The sequence below is a fragment of the Penicillium expansum genome (assembly GCF_000769745.1).
Source record: "Penicillium expansum strain MD-8 chromosome Unknown contig38, whole genome shotgun sequence".
Lineage (NCBI taxonomy): Eukaryota > Fungi > Ascomycota > Eurotiomycetes > Eurotiales > Aspergillaceae > Penicillium > Penicillium expansum.
The window spans coordinates 40,895-55,068 of NW_015971156.1; the positions used below are offsets into that span (position 1 = coordinate 40,895).

Here is a 14,174-nt window from a genome sequence, read left to right on the forward strand (position 1 = left end):
CTCCGACCAACATTCCATACTCCCAATGTCCCTCTACTTTGATGCGGTCGCTATCTTGACCGCACCCTCATCAGGGGGCTCGTTCAAGTCCCGAATTTACAGCGCTCGGAACCTGCGCGCATCTCCAGCGCAGATCTATGCCTTGATCACCGAGGCTGCGAAATGGGACACCGTGCTGGCAGATGTCATTGACAAATCAGGTATTCTTGCTCTGGAGCGCAAGGTGAGATAACCCAAGAGAAACCACTGGAGATACCTACTGACTGACTAAGTGATTTCCATTTAGCTCTCTCCACTCCTTGCTCTTCTCCTCGTTCATGATCATCTACTTGCGAAGAAAGGCATTGCTGCGCCGGTAACCCATACACTCCGCCAAACCGTGGAACGTCACAAGGCCAGGCTAAAGGCCGAGTTTACCAAGGCTCGTGTACGTCGGGGGTGCGCCTCCGTCGAGCAATTCAAGGCTGTTGTCATCCGTGAGAAACGACTGGCCGATGGAACTAGCCATTTCGTCTACCCGCGCTGGGTGCGGATCAATAACATCCGCACTACCCTCGAAGAGCAGCTGAGCACCACGTTCAAGTCTTACCGTCGGGTAGACACACTTGCAGAATTGGCCCCAGAAGACGAGCTGGAAAGCCGAAAGCCAGAGCCTCGATTGTTCATCGATCCCAATATTCCAGATTTGGTGGCGGTGCCTTTCGGTGCAGACTTCACTGCCTCATCTGCCTACAAAAATGGAGAAATCATTCTCCAGGACAAAGCGTCCTGCTTCCCAGCGTATCTCCTGTTGGGTGACCGCGGGCCTAGCGACCCATGGGAGGGCGACTTGGTTGATGGTTGTGCTGCCCCAGGAAATAAGACTACGCACTTGGCTTCGCTTCTGGCCAAACAACAAAAGGGCAACAAAAACAGCAAACAGAGGATCTTTTCTATGGATGCATCTACTGTGCGTTCCAGAACGCTACAGAAAATGGTTGGTCTGGCCGGGGCTGACTCGGTCACTGTGCTGCAAGGCCAGGATTTCCTCGCCCTTGACCCAGAAGATGAACAGTTTGAGAAGGTTACTGGGTTGTTATTGGATCCCAGTTGTTCTGGTAGCGGAATCATCGGCCGTGACGATGTCCCTCAGTTCACACTCCCTGTCGCGGCAGCATACAAGGCACCAAAGTCACATGGAAAGAAAAGGAAGCGTCCAGACAACGACGACGAAGCAAATGGCGAGCAGTCGAAAGCCACCATGGGCACTCCGCAAGCAGAGCCCACAGATGAAAATGATATTGCAGATGAGACGATCGACCCAGAGCGACTGACCAAATTATCAAGTATCCAAGCACGGATCGTTGAACATGCTCTGCGTTTCTCGAATGCTACCCATGTGACGTACAGTACTTGTTCTATTCACCTGATTGAGAATGAGGGCGTCGTGGCTCGCATTCTGAGCTCCCAGGTTGCTAAAGAGCGCGGCTGGCGCCTCCTGCGGCGCGATGAGCAGCCGGAGGGCCTGCGCCGATGGAAGAAACGAGGTGTGCGAGAGGAGAAGCCAGCCGAGGGAGAGACAGGGCCATCGGGCACAGTAGATCTCTCTGACGAGGCACTAGAAGCATGCATTCGATCCTGGCAAGGTGATGCAGAAGGTCTTGGAGGATTCTTCGTTGCTGGGTTCATTCGTGACCCTGCTCATGCTGTCACGGTCGTTGCGGCGAAGGAACGTGAGCATGATGAGCACAGTGAGCATGATGAGAACGATGAGAGTGACGAAGATGGAAAAGATGAAGACGATGAAGAATGGGGAGGATTCTCCGATTAGACAAAATTATATTAACGAAGTTTGCCCAGCCTGCAAAAATTCCAGAGGGCATCTGTTTGATATTATACATCCAAGTCCTCTGGCGTATTATGCAGCTTAAGACTTGAACAGACGTACAGGCGACTATAGGAATTTTCTTGACCGGTTTCGGACCTGCGAACTGGTATAGATGTCCAGTTTGACAGCAACCAAGACAGCCTCGTATGCCCCGGTAGACCCTGTCTGCACTTGCAATCGCCATTGTCCTGTCCGAACAACCCAGGGCCCATCGTCCGTGTTATCAACCCGTGCCCGTTTAGCTGGATGCCCACCATCAGCCCCAGCTTCAGCCTTGGCTCTCAGTATCATCAAATGCTGCGGGTCGTGTTCTCCATCCACCGTGAGATCAGTTTCACGGTCGACACGGGCCTTGATTGGAACTTGGCCCAATGGTGGATGTGAATTAGGCAGGTTCATCTTTTTCCATACCGTCTGTAATAGACTGGTAATCCTTTGTTTTGAAAGGCCTAGGAAGTCAGCGCGCATGCTCCCCCGATGGATTAGACAGGTTTCGTCGCCGATCTCAACCACGAGATCGGCGGCGTTCTCATCTGCGAAGGGGCGCGTGTATGTGACCATCCCACCTGTTGCAGGTGACCCAGAAACTGTATCGAAGGCAAACTGAATCCCAGACGGTCGCACATCCTCGAGCCGGATGACGATTTCCAAACGATGACTGAAGGGATTCGTCGTTATCTGATGCGGTATCAACTTTTGTTCCAAGCCGCGCAAGTGGAAATAACGACAGTCGCGTAGGAGCGCAGCCCGATGATCCTCGTTTCTAATATGTAGCGGATACCCGCGCAGCATATGCAGGAGCTCATCGAAGACATCCGCAGATCGGTTCGGAACGCTTGGAGGGATGATGGCAGGAGGTCGCAAGAGACCCTGGCGGTCTAGGCCCGGGAACACTTCAGATGGAGAAGCAAAGAAGGCGGCGAATCCGAGGGTAAAAAAGTTCGGGCTGTCACCGGGACCTGAGAAGATATCGCGAGGGATCTGGAAGTGCCGGTCGCCAATTTGAATAAAGCATTCGGACTCGAAGAGCTGCGACATTAACCGAGGCACTGTTGGGTCAGCAATTACCTCTAGGGTACATGGACAGGGGATGCTCACATGTATAAAATTGCGCATCTGCGAATAGCTTCACGAATTGCCCGCCATCCTGGGGCCGGACATGGTAGCCTGGATGCACCCATCAGCCTCCTTCACGTTGTGTTTATCCACGGACACTCATACCCTGTAGATGTCTAGCGATCTCGCGGAATGTCGCGGGGTCGCGATCGATATAGAGGGTCCTGACGTTGGAAGCATCTTGACTCTGAAGCAATTGATCCTCGAAGAAGCGTGAAAAGTAGGATGGAGCTATTAGAAGGGGTCAGGTCAAGTTGAAAGGAGGGGGGGAGAACAAGCTCGTTTACCATCGGAGGCAATCGAAGCACCCGAGAGACGAAAGATCTCGGAACCAATTTGGATAGAGAAGACTTTGTCTGTAGGCAGATTACATTTAGTAGGGCGAATGAGAGTGCGCTTCTCCATTGTGTGGTGAGAAAGGTCGAGGTCGATGTTGGAGGCGGAGAGATTACATTTTGCCTGTTCAGGACAACACTCTCATTACAACACTACACACAACTACCTACACTACATATTACTATTATACCACTGGGTAACCATGAACTTGCCTTGAACTTCACTTGAATTTTGACTTGATATTTCCCATGGTTAAGGCTAAGTTGATTCTCTCACATGGCGCTGGAACTCGGCAATTTCCCCCGCAATTGAGCCCGTGAGCGCCCTTATTTCGGAGAAAGAGGGGAGATCTACCTCTCTAGGGAACTTAGGTGGGAACCTAGGCCTTGAAATTGTTGGGCAATGGATATTTACACGGTCTTAACTGGTCGATAGAAGATTCAAAGACCCCACCACCACAAGAATCAAAAACCATGCTCAACTACTTCTCCACTCAACCGAGGCTTCACCCCCGGATTTTGGGGTCGTGTTCTTGGGTTGCGAGCGCTGAAAGGGCTGACATAGCATGAAAGTCACATAATAGAGCGGTCTGTTCTCTCCACAATCGTCTATGCTAAAGATGAACCGATTCGAACTCTGAATATGTACCTGGTGTCATAGTGGGACTTTGTTGAGCTAACATCATTATAATCACCCGTCACCCGTGTGCCTAGTGGACTTCTTCTTTCTGTGCTCCAAAATCTCATTTCTTATTCTTATTCTCACCATTCCTCCTATACCATTGGAGCTTGATCTCAGAGAGCTTTGTTTGCCCTGGTTCTTGCAAACATGCCAACCTACACTATGTCCACATATACCCCAAAGGATGTCCCTATTCCACCAGCACCTTCAGCCACTTACTTCTCGGAGTTGCAGTGGAAGACACTGTATGCGCTGGCTGACGCAGTTGTGCCCTCCATCCACACTGCGGCAACTGCCAAGTCATCAAACGATCGGGTGATTTCAGATGCAGAGTGGAATTCTGCCGTGTCAAGCTTGTCAACGATCATTTCTGGACCCGATGCCGTAACCACTGCCACGCAGTATCTGCAAGAAAATGTTTCTTCGAACCCGCAATTCCGGGCCATAGTGGAGCGACTCATGGGTGATCATGTGCATGATGAGGGAAGGAATGGGTTTGGGCTGATCATGAACGCCCTCAACACCCGTACGGGCTCGCTGATTATGACAGGCTCGACCACTCCGATCCAGGACCAACCGGTGGAATTTCGGGAACGGGTTTTACGTGGATGGGACACCTCTCGATTGCCCCCTCTCCGCGCCATTTACCGAGGACTCACTGCCATCGTGAAGAAATGTTGGGTTATCAGCAGTCCAACCATAGGCCCAGTTCTAGGATTCCCACGGATCCCTGTCCATGGCAACCCCACGGACGGTTTCCAGTATGAGTTTTTGCAATTCCCTCCTGGGGACCAGCCAGAAACGATTGAGACCGACGTCGTTATCGTGGGGAGTGGCTGCGGCGGTAGCGTGACTGCAAAGAACTTAGCCGAAGCGGGCCATCGAGTGCTGGTTGTGGAAAAATCCTATTCATATCCATCCAATACGTTCCCCATGGGCCCGAATGAGGGATTCCTCAACCTGTTTGAGAACGGGGGCGCTATCTCTAGCGATGATGGCTCGATGGCAATCTTAGCGGGATCAACATGGGGTGGTGGGGGTACCATTAACTGGTCGGCATCTCTACAGACTCAGGGGTATGTCCGACAGCAATGGGCGGATACTGGTCTACCTTTCTTCACCTCCCTCGACTTCCAGAAAAGTCTAGACCGCGTCTGTGATCGCATGGGTGTTAACGAGGAGCACGTTGAGCATAACCGCCAGAATAGGGTGATTCTTGAAGGTGCAAGAAAACTCGGCTATGCTTCCAAAACAGTACCCCAAAACACAGGTCACGGCGAGCACTACTGTGGGCATTGCACCCTGGGATGCGCCTCAGGTGGAAAGAAAGGGCCAATAAAGTCGTTCCTTGTGGACGCTGCTCAGGCCGGCGCGAGGTTCATGGAAGGATTCTGTGCTGAAAAAGTCATATTCACTAAGATCAACGGCAAAAAGGTTGCTTCTGGTGTGCAAGGAACATGGAAGTCGCGGGATTCATACTTGGGCCTCGGTGGTATTGCGGCTGTGGAGCGCAAGGTGATTATCAAGGCCAAGAAAGTAGTCGTATCAGCTGGCGCATTGCAGAGTCCCCTTCTGCTGCTGCGGAGTGGTCTGAAGAATCCCCAGATTGGCCGGAACCTTTATCTCCACCCAGGTAAGCAAGCACTCTTCACTTCCCTCCACAGTGTGCACCACAGACACTTACTCTTTGTTATAAAGTTATGGCAGCTAGTGCTGTCTTTGATCAGGATACCCACCCCTGGGAGGGCTCTGCACTGACTACGGTTGTAAACGAGCTTGAAGATCTTGATGGAGATGGGCATGGTGTGAAGATTGAGTCTCTCTCAATGATGCCCCCCTTGTTCATTCCCATGTTCCCATGGCGAGACTCATTGGAGTACAAGCTGTGGGCGGCCAAGATGCGTCGCAGCACGAGCTTCATCACCTTAACTAGAGACCGGGATTCTGGTCGTGTGTACCCGGATCCCGTTGATGGACGCTGCCGGATTGGTTACACAGTCTCTGCCTTTGACCGAAAACATATTGTGGAGGCTATTATTGCCAGCGCCAAGATTGCGTATATCACAGGCGCCAAAGAGTTCCATACCGTTTACCGCGACCTTCCCCCGTTTGTTCGCCCAGAGGCTTCAGACCCCGAGGGCCCCGAAGGCACTAACGACACAGCCCTGCAAAGTTGGATTGCCGAGCTTCGTCAGAAGTCCCCTTTGAACCCGGGGCGTAGTTTGTTTGCTAGTGCACACCAGATGGGTACCTGCCGCATGAGCAAGTCACCTAAATTAGGTGTGGTGGATCCGGATTGTCAAGTCTGGGGCACCGATGGTTTGTATGTTGTGGATGCGTCCGTCTTCCCTAGTGCTAGCGGTGTGAACCCAATGGTCACTAACATGGCAATCGCCGATTGGGCCAGCCAAAACCTTGCACGAGCGATGGGAACGGCACGAGGTGAGGCGAGTGTGATGGCTCGTCTATGATGGGACGGGCGCGTGGAATATCTCCTCTGGGGTTCCTTGTCAATATGTACTGTTCTGCCTGACCGACCGCTAGTTGTCTATATATGATGAAATCCCTGGCACTATTCTAAAGGTTTCGTTTTTACCCTTTCGTTTTATATGATTTAGATGCTTTGTGAGGCGGAATATGACGTTTTGACTCTTTCTCCGACTGGGTGCTAATGTTATATTCTTTTTTAATCACGTTGAGCTTCAAGCCTGGGGACCCTGACGCTTCTCAATAAATTTCTTCTCACCAAATGCCTCCTTGACGCCTTCGGCCTCAAGGGTCCGCTCGTACCAGGTGACCACAGTGGGGAACTTCTGGCGCATCTCAGCATCGATAGCCATGCCGAAACCCCAGACCAGGGCAGCGGCAATAGTAACATCAGCCAGGCTGAGCTTTTCGTTGCTCACGAACCAGGTGCGGTCCTTGAGGTGAGTCTCCATACATTCCAGCGAGCGTTCTAGACGCGCGAGGTTGGTTTCCTCGACTTTCTCATCGTAGGGCCGGATACCAAGACGCCACAGCGCCAACTGCGTGACAGGGTCCAGAATCTCACCCTGTGCATAGCAGATCCACTGCCGGATGGTGGCGCGCTCTGCGGGAGTAGCTCCAATGAGCTGATTGGCGGCCGGGCCGCTCTCGGCAATGTATTGGGTGATGGCGTCGGATTCGAATAGGGTTGTTCCATCGGCGGCCTCAAAGGCGGGCACCTTACCCAAAGGGAACTTGGACAGGAAGTCCGGAGTGCGATTGGTCTTGCCCATGGCGAATTCCGGAACCACCACCTCCAGGCCATTCAGGTTGGCCACAGCCAGGGCCTAGTAGGGGTGTTAGCTCAGGGCTTTGACCTTCCCTGACCAGGGTAGGAGGTTTCTTACCTTCATGACCCGAGGACTGGGCTGATAGGAGTAGATAGTGCCAAATGGTGCCATTGTGGATATAAATGATGTTGAAGTACTCCGTATACAACTTACCAAGCAAAAGGGAGGGGTATTTAATTGAAGCCAAAGAACGGAGCGGAAACAAGTGGAACCCGATTATTAAGCAGATGAACTGATTTAAGAATAGAGATGATTAAATGTGTTTCAACTAGTAGCACACTCTAACACATTAATTTCATCTCTAGACATGCATTTCTTTCATAACCCTAGGTTTTATATAACCTGTATGTTTGTAATGCTCTCATTCGTGGAAGGTATCCCTACCAGTCATCCATCCCCCCCATGAATGTTTTAATCCATTCAAAGAATATCTACTCGGTACTCCGTAAATAACTCTTGATTTTCCTCTCTTACAAATCTCTCACTTCGTTGGATTCTATACCTACAATGAAACCACGTCTTGCTTACGACGACCAAGCCTGGGAAAGAGGGACGGTCATCTACAGACGCTGGTATAAGTATCTCGAGGAAGACGACGACCCCTTCAATGCAGATGGTCGCTTTCTTGAAACGCGTTTTTATCCTCGGGAATGGTGCGAGTTTGATATCTTCGCGTTGGGTGGATTCAATGTCTGCTTTCGGATAGTATTTACTGATATAACCACCGCTATTATCAGGTTCCCATTCCCTGGTATTATCATGTTTCCTGAAGAGGAAGTCCACAATGAAGTCAGGATCATGCAGTTCATTTAGGAGCAAACCCAAAAATCCCACAAAATTCCGATTCCGGTGCCTTCGATCTCTCGCTGGGGACAGAAGAAAGAGGGTCCCGCAAACCTAGGGCCTTTTATCGTCATGGAATATATCGAGCACAAACAGAGTATCTGCAGGCTTCTTGAGAATCCGGAATCAGATCCATCCGTCCGTCCAATTCTTAATCTCAACCTCAACATGGTCAGGTTGGGGGACCTCTACAGAAAATTGGCCAAAATCGTTCTTTCGCTGTCTACTCTTACGCTCAGCAAGATAGGGTCTGTTGAGCGTGACCCTAAAAATATGACGTGGAAGGTGTTGAATCGGCCCTTATCATATTCCATGAATGAAGTGGTGCAACTGGGAACACTAGCTCGGTCGATAATACCGAATAGCATGTACTCTGAAGCATCGTCGTACTTTGACGCCCTGGTGGAGCTGCAGATTTCACACCTCATCAGTCAAAGAAACGACTCTGTTGACTCAGAGGATGACTGCCGGCGAAAATTTGTGGCGCGACTTCTCTTCCGAAGACTTATTTGAGACCAGAAATTGAGAGAGAAATGGTTGTGCCATAAGACTGGCCCATTTCCAATCTGGTGCGATGACTTTCGACCAGAGAATATCCTTGTTAATGAAGCTAAGAATATTGTCGGAGTGGTAGACTGGGAGTTTACATACACCGCCCCTGTCGAATTTTCCCATGCACCACCTTGGTGGCTTCTTCTCGAAAAGCCGGAATATTGGTCTAAAGGCCTCGGCGACTGGTGCTCACAATATGATAAACGACTTGAAACATTTCTTCAGGCCATGAATGATTGCGAGGATGAGTCAATCCGCGCCGGTCAACTCATGGAGACTCAGCGTCTCTCTGGCCTAATGCGAGACAGTTGGAAGAGCGGGAACTTCTGGGTAATGTATGCCGCACGGAATAATTTTGCATTCGACTCCATTTATTGGCGGAAGATTGATCGGCGATTCTTTGGGCCGACTCAAAGCTTTGAACTTGACAATGTCTGGAAGGAAAGGCTTCATCTCTTGACACTCAAAGAAAAGGAGTACATAAATATTTGTGTAAAGCTGAGGTTTGAACAGATGAACACGAGACCTCTTGCTTGGGACCCGGATGAGTATACTCGAGCATACGAGTGCGAGTGGGTGGAATGATTGCTTGGTTGCTCTAGGGGCTTTCTACGGGAATTGTTTCACGTCGCCGTTTGTCCCTTTCTATTCCTTGCCTATTCATTGTATGGTAGTACACGACAGTCTGAAATTGTCTCGCCTGAGGAACTCATGTATTACTTGGAGAGCTTTGAGTTACTTGTTTGATTTTTGTGAATCTCGCGGCGAAGCCGTTGTGCCAGCTCCATCCTCGCTGTACTTTCACCTCCCCAGCCCATGACGAGCATATGGCGGATTTGTCCATGAACCTCAACATATCCCAGATCTACTAGCTCACGCCTAGCATGCCTCACCGAGACGCATATAATTCCAGCAAACTGCAATTTGAGTCAGATTTTCAATGCATACAAATTTCGGATGATAAAAACGCACTTGTATGTCCCATGTCTTTGCCAAACAAGGTCTTCATCAGGTCTTCACCTTCTCGTGTGCCCTCGCCCGGCGTATAACTGACGGCCGTTTTGCCGAGAGCTAAGCCCATCACAGCTGGGAATGGTTGCAAGGTCTGATAGTCTGGCTTTCCACCAGTGCACTCTGCCATCATGTGCAGATGGATATTAAGCGCCGCATAATGGCCCATGTGCATTGCACCGCCGCAGCGCTTGATACCTTCCCACGCAGTGAGGTCTCCTACTGCCCAATGATGCTCTGCGTTCGGGACATCACCGGAAAATTGTAGTCTGCAAACATATTAGAGATATTTTGCCAGTAGCTTGGTCAAGGAAGCAGCCTTACGAGCGGTGAACTTTAATGTATCCTTCTTCATTCAATGCCTCCTTCGGCAGATATGTCGATGTTGGAATGGTTTGGGAGACGGCCCTGAGAACATGGCCAGCTTTGAGTTGTTGGCCATCGCTGAGCGTGAGGTTCCAGACCCGTGTCCCACTTTTCGTGTCAACAGGGGTCGTGTCGACAACGCGTTGTCCTAGGATGACCTCGACGCCTGTATCGCGCAGTATAGAATCTACGCGCTCGGCAAAGTCATCCGGCAACGGCTCCGAAGACAACAAGCGCTTTCGAGAGTGGATCAGCGTGACCTTCTGTTCTGGATTAAGGATCTTCAATTCGGCAGCCATCTCCACGCCGACAGCGCCTATCCACGAAAAAGGGACGTTAGTCGGGAGTGAAAGTAACAGAGGATGAGGGCTAACACATACCTCCGCCGACAACGACGATACCATCTTGGGCTTGCTTCACATTGGTCATATGTTCTCTGGCTTCTTGAAGGAACTCATCTCGCCGCAAGGATTGGGGAACGGTGGGGAAAGACCGACGCAACCCCGAGCCTGCAATCAAGTAGTCATAGGACTCTGTGCGGTTGCTCTTGGTCTCTGCATCGACAATATGGGCGACTTTGGAGTCGAAATCAACGGAACTGACGCTTCCCTGAATAAAGCTGAGATCTGGAGACTTGAGCCCAGGAACATCTTGGAAACGAGTCCATGCCTCGGACGCGAACTTTTCACAGGCCAGAGCCTTTGGCGATCCAATCAAATGAACTATACGCATGAGCGAAGGTTTCATGGTGCGCGAATTGTTGATATTCTGGGGAGCTTACAATAGCCATCTCGTTTGTCAACTACAGTTATCTGTATTGGGATACGATGTGTAGGAGCTTCGGCTTCAGTATTGTAGTTGAAACGGGTAAGGCGACCCTGTGAAAGATCAATGAGGGCCAATGCAGCAGATAGACCGCCATAAGAGCCACCGATCACAAGTACTCGGAAGCTGCGAGATACGGTTCGGACAAAGTCGTTGGAGGGCATGATGAGTCGAGAAGGAGAAGTGCGACACGAGCAATAACGGAAGAAAGAGACCAAAAGGAAAGCGCAAAGGAAAAAAAAAAAAAAAAAAAAANGCCAAGGAACTGAGCTATGTACCCGAATGAAAATAGAGAAAACATATCGTCACATCATCGGATTATGCGGGTCCGGATCTTATCAGATTGAAAGCGACATCGGATATAGCGTACCCATGGTTGCTTCTTGGCTTCTCCTTCTATAGTCCTTGGCTCGGATTATCAGATCCGATGGAGCCTAGGTACCTAATACGTACCTAGGTAGGTGAAACATCCCTCGGTTGTATTGACTTTCCATCAATTCCGATTACTCAGGGTCTTTCCAGGATAGTACGCCTTAGGCTGCCAAGTCGTTTTCTTTCGGCAGAACCGACATGGTGGCTGATACCTAGGTACACACACAAAAACATTTTGTCGTCTGTGCATCCATTAAGTCCCCTTTTGTCAATTTATTACTGGACATAATGTGCAACTAGAAGATAACCAAGAAATGACAGGATTACATGCACAACTTTGAATATTTCAACTAGAATTCATTCACGGTTGGACTCGATCACCGTAATCCGTGTAAGTACAATACACATCTAATTCTATGGTTCAATACAGCCACTCAACCAAAGATGGCAATGATCATCGATCAGACAAGATGAGCATCTAATCTGATTCTGGGAAGTGCCCACCTGGGCAGGCGGACTACGGAGTACTAAAGCCGACGTAACAAAAAAAGAAAAAGAAAAAGAAAAAGAAAATGCCGCATTTCGCTGCAGGATCCGCTTTTCGTCATTGTTACGTTACAGGCGTCGGGCTAGGCGAATCACAATAGAATCTGATAAGATACGCCCCTCATTTAATTACCTGCATAATTTGTTTCAAATCCAGATTTTTGGTTGACAATTTTTGTGCCCAAGTTTAGTTTGCTCAATGGGATTGGGGTATTATTGCAAACTCTAGATTTTCTTTACTAGCCAAACACGAGGACTGTACAATCTGTGCTCCTTCCTTTTTTCTTTTGTTCATGCCTTCTGGCGTTCGGTCAGCACCGCCATCGCCATTTGCCGGAGCTCCACTTTGCGGACTTTGCCGCTCCCCGTCACAGGAACCGTGCTTGAAGCCCCCTCTTCTCCAAATACAAACACATGCTGCGGGGCTTTGTGTCGACCCAATGTCTCACGTGTCCATGCGCGCAGTTCATCGTCGGTCGGACGACCGGCGCCCGAAGCGATTGCGATAAATGCTCCGACAACCTCGCCATATTTGGGGTCGGCAATACCAATCACAGATGCCAACTCAATCGAGGGATGTGCAGTCAGTCGTTCCTCAATTTCGAGAGGGTATATGTTTTCGCCGCCTATCAGATGCCAGATTTAGAGATTGCGATCAATTTCCATGTGGGGGTTTGAAGCTTACCACGAATAATGATGTCCTTGAAGCGACCGGTGATAGTGCAGTACCCTTCGGCGTTAAAGGAAGCTTCGTCACCAGTCTTCAGCCATTTGACACCCTCGGCATCGGTTATAAATGTCTCTGCCGTCTTCTCCGGATTATGCCAGTATCCCTTGGTAAGCTGGTAGCCGGCCATGCAAAGCTCACCACGCTGACCAACGGGAACGATGTTTCCCTCTGCATCGATAATTTTCGCGCGAGCGTGGGGCAAAACCTTTCCGACGGTGGTCAATCTTGTGTGGATGCTGTCCGTGGTGAAAGCATTAAAGCAAGTCGGCGAGGCCTCCGTGAGACCTAGAGTTTGGGTTAGCACTTAAGCAGTAGACTAATGGAAGAGACAGTACCATAGCTACTAGTATATTCAGTCATATTCAACTCTGCAAAGAGCCGCTTCATAAGTGGCCGTGGAACTGGGGCCCCAGCAATGATGCCTGTGCGGAGGTTTGAGGTATCAAAATCCGAGGGCTTGGGGACAGCAAGAATCGCCTCAAACATGGTTGGAACACCGTGTAGAGCAGTGCACTTCTCGTCGGAGATGGCATGTAGAACCGCCTTGGGATCGAAGGTTTCGCTGGGGAAGACAATCTTGGAGCCATGGGTGACCACAGCAAGCATACCCAGGACCAGCCCGAAGCAGTGGAACAAGGGCGGCGGGCAGCACAAAACATCAAAAGAGGTGAGGTTCATGCGATCACCAATGAACCGCGAGTTATTAACCAAATTGCTGCGGGGGAATTAGCTTTATTTAAAAACGAATTGTCGTACAAGGTCCACATACTGATGTGTCAGCATTGCAGCTTTGGGACTGCCTGTTGAACCGCTTGTGAATTGCAGATTGCACACATCATCTGGCCGTAACTCAGCCTCGCGGTCCTGGAGCACATGTGCAGCCTGCGACAGACCGCGTTCCATGACATCCTGATAGGTGGGGAAGTCGTTGTAGCTTTCGCGGAGAATGACGATTTCCTCCAATGATTCGGAGGTTGCTGCTTTTTTAGGATTAGGGCCGAGTTTGGCAAGGACTTCCTCGAGATTATGACGTCCAATGCGTGGTGTCATGAAAAGCATTCGGCATTCTGAACGAAAATAGAAGAAAAAGGTGAGATTAGTATGGAGTCAATAATACGGGAAGTGGATATCACCCACCACTGTGATTTAGAGCGTAATACAGCTCGGAGGGGGTGTACGTGTTGTTCAAAACGACCAAGATAGCCCCAACTCGTGCGGCCGCAAAGAACACCGAGATATATTGCTCACAATTGCCTGCCATAATTCCGATGCGATCACCTTTTTGAATACCGGAAGCCAACATTCCCCGAGATAGACGATCGGCCTCATCTTTCAGTTGGCCGTACGTCCATCGTGCACCGGTCCAGGGGAAGACCAAGCACTCAATTCTTCCATATTGCAGTGCTTGAAGTGTCAACAGCTCGCCCAAGGTAATATCCAGCAGCTGTGGCTCCGTCGGGCCTGCGACAAGAGACAGCTGTGGACTAACAGGAGGCTGTACGTGCGACAGTGTCTGCTGTAACCGCTGTACACTTCTTGGGGCCGCCATGGTAAGTAGATGGAAGTTGAGGGAAAAAGAAAACCAGGGAAAAAAGCTTTGGACCGAGCGGGC

The 14,174-nt window shown here is 50.1% G+C and overlaps 7 protein-coding genes across 7 annotated transcripts; 3 read left to right on the forward strand and 4 right to left on the reverse strand.

Annotated features, from left to right (window-relative positions):
* Positions 1 to 25: 25 nt before the first annotated feature.
* On the forward strand, positions 26 to 1,810 carry PEX2_011540 (rRNA (cytosine-C5-)-methyltransferase RCM1; the record flags this gene model as incomplete). The annotated part of the gene is made up of 2 exons (XM_016738431.1): positions 26 to 223; positions 287 to 1,810. 2 exons carry the CDS (start codon positions 26 to 28, stop codon positions 1,808 to 1,810), a joined length of 1,722 nt encoding a protein of 573 aa, XP_016603785.1.
* A 123-nt stretch (positions 1,811 to 1,933) lies between these two features.
* On the reverse strand, positions 1,934 to 3,388 carry PEX2_011550 (uncharacterized protein; the record flags this gene model as incomplete). Its single annotated transcript, XM_016738432.1, has 4 exons — positions 1,934 to 2,916; positions 2,966 to 3,034; positions 3,089 to 3,214; positions 3,271 to 3,388. 4 exons carry the CDS (start codon positions 3,386 to 3,388, stop codon positions 1,934 to 1,936), a joined length of 1,296 nt encoding a protein of 431 aa, XP_016603786.1.
* Positions 3,389 to 4,162: 774 nt separating this feature from the next.
* PEX2_011560 (GMC family oxidoreductase) lies at positions 4,163 to 6,471 on the forward strand (the record flags this gene model as incomplete). The annotated part of the gene is made up of 2 exons (XM_016738433.1): positions 4,163 to 5,633; positions 5,699 to 6,471. 2 exons carry the CDS (start codon positions 4,163 to 4,165, stop codon positions 6,469 to 6,471), a joined length of 2,244 nt encoding a protein of 747 aa, XP_016603787.1.
* A 231-nt stretch (positions 6,472 to 6,702) lies between these two features.
* On the reverse strand, positions 6,703 to 7,428 carry PEX2_011570 (glutathione S-transferase family protein; the record flags this gene model as incomplete). The annotated part of the gene is made up of 2 exons (XM_016738434.1): positions 6,703 to 7,314; positions 7,375 to 7,428. 2 exons carry the CDS (start codon positions 7,426 to 7,428, stop codon positions 6,703 to 6,705), a joined length of 666 nt encoding a protein of 221 aa, XP_016603788.1.
* A 900-nt stretch (positions 7,429 to 8,328) lies between these two features.
* On the forward strand, positions 8,329 to 9,297 carry PEX2_011580 (uncharacterized protein; the record flags this gene model as incomplete). The annotated part of the gene is made up of 2 exons (XM_016738435.1): positions 8,329 to 8,590; positions 8,750 to 9,297. The coding sequence occupies 2 exons, from the start codon at positions 8,329 to 8,331 to the stop codon at positions 9,295 to 9,297; spliced, it is 810 nt and encodes a 269-aa protein (XP_016603789.1).
* Positions 9,298 to 9,591: 294 nt separating this feature from the next.
* On the reverse strand, positions 9,592 to 11,078 carry PEX2_011590 (putative pyridine nucleotide-disulfide oxidoreductase AMID-like; the record flags this gene model as incomplete). Its single annotated transcript, XM_016738436.1, has 5 exons — positions 9,592 to 9,629; positions 9,685 to 9,992; positions 10,048 to 10,405; positions 10,470 to 10,811; positions 10,871 to 11,078. The coding sequence occupies 5 exons, from the start codon at positions 11,076 to 11,078 to the stop codon at positions 9,592 to 9,594; spliced, it is 1,254 nt and encodes a 417-aa protein (XP_016603790.1).
* Positions 11,079 to 12,123: 1,045 nt separating this feature from the next.
* Positions 12,124 to 14,111, reverse strand: sidI (putative long-chain-fatty-acid-CoA ligase; the record flags this gene model as incomplete). Its single annotated transcript, XM_016738437.1, has 5 exons — positions 12,124 to 12,458; positions 12,518 to 12,847; positions 12,898 to 13,277; positions 13,332 to 13,629; positions 13,700 to 14,111. The coding sequence occupies 5 exons, from the start codon at positions 14,109 to 14,111 to the stop codon at positions 12,124 to 12,126; spliced, it is 1,755 nt and encodes a 584-aa protein (XP_016603791.1).
* Positions 14,112 to 14,174: the final 63 nt, after the last annotated feature.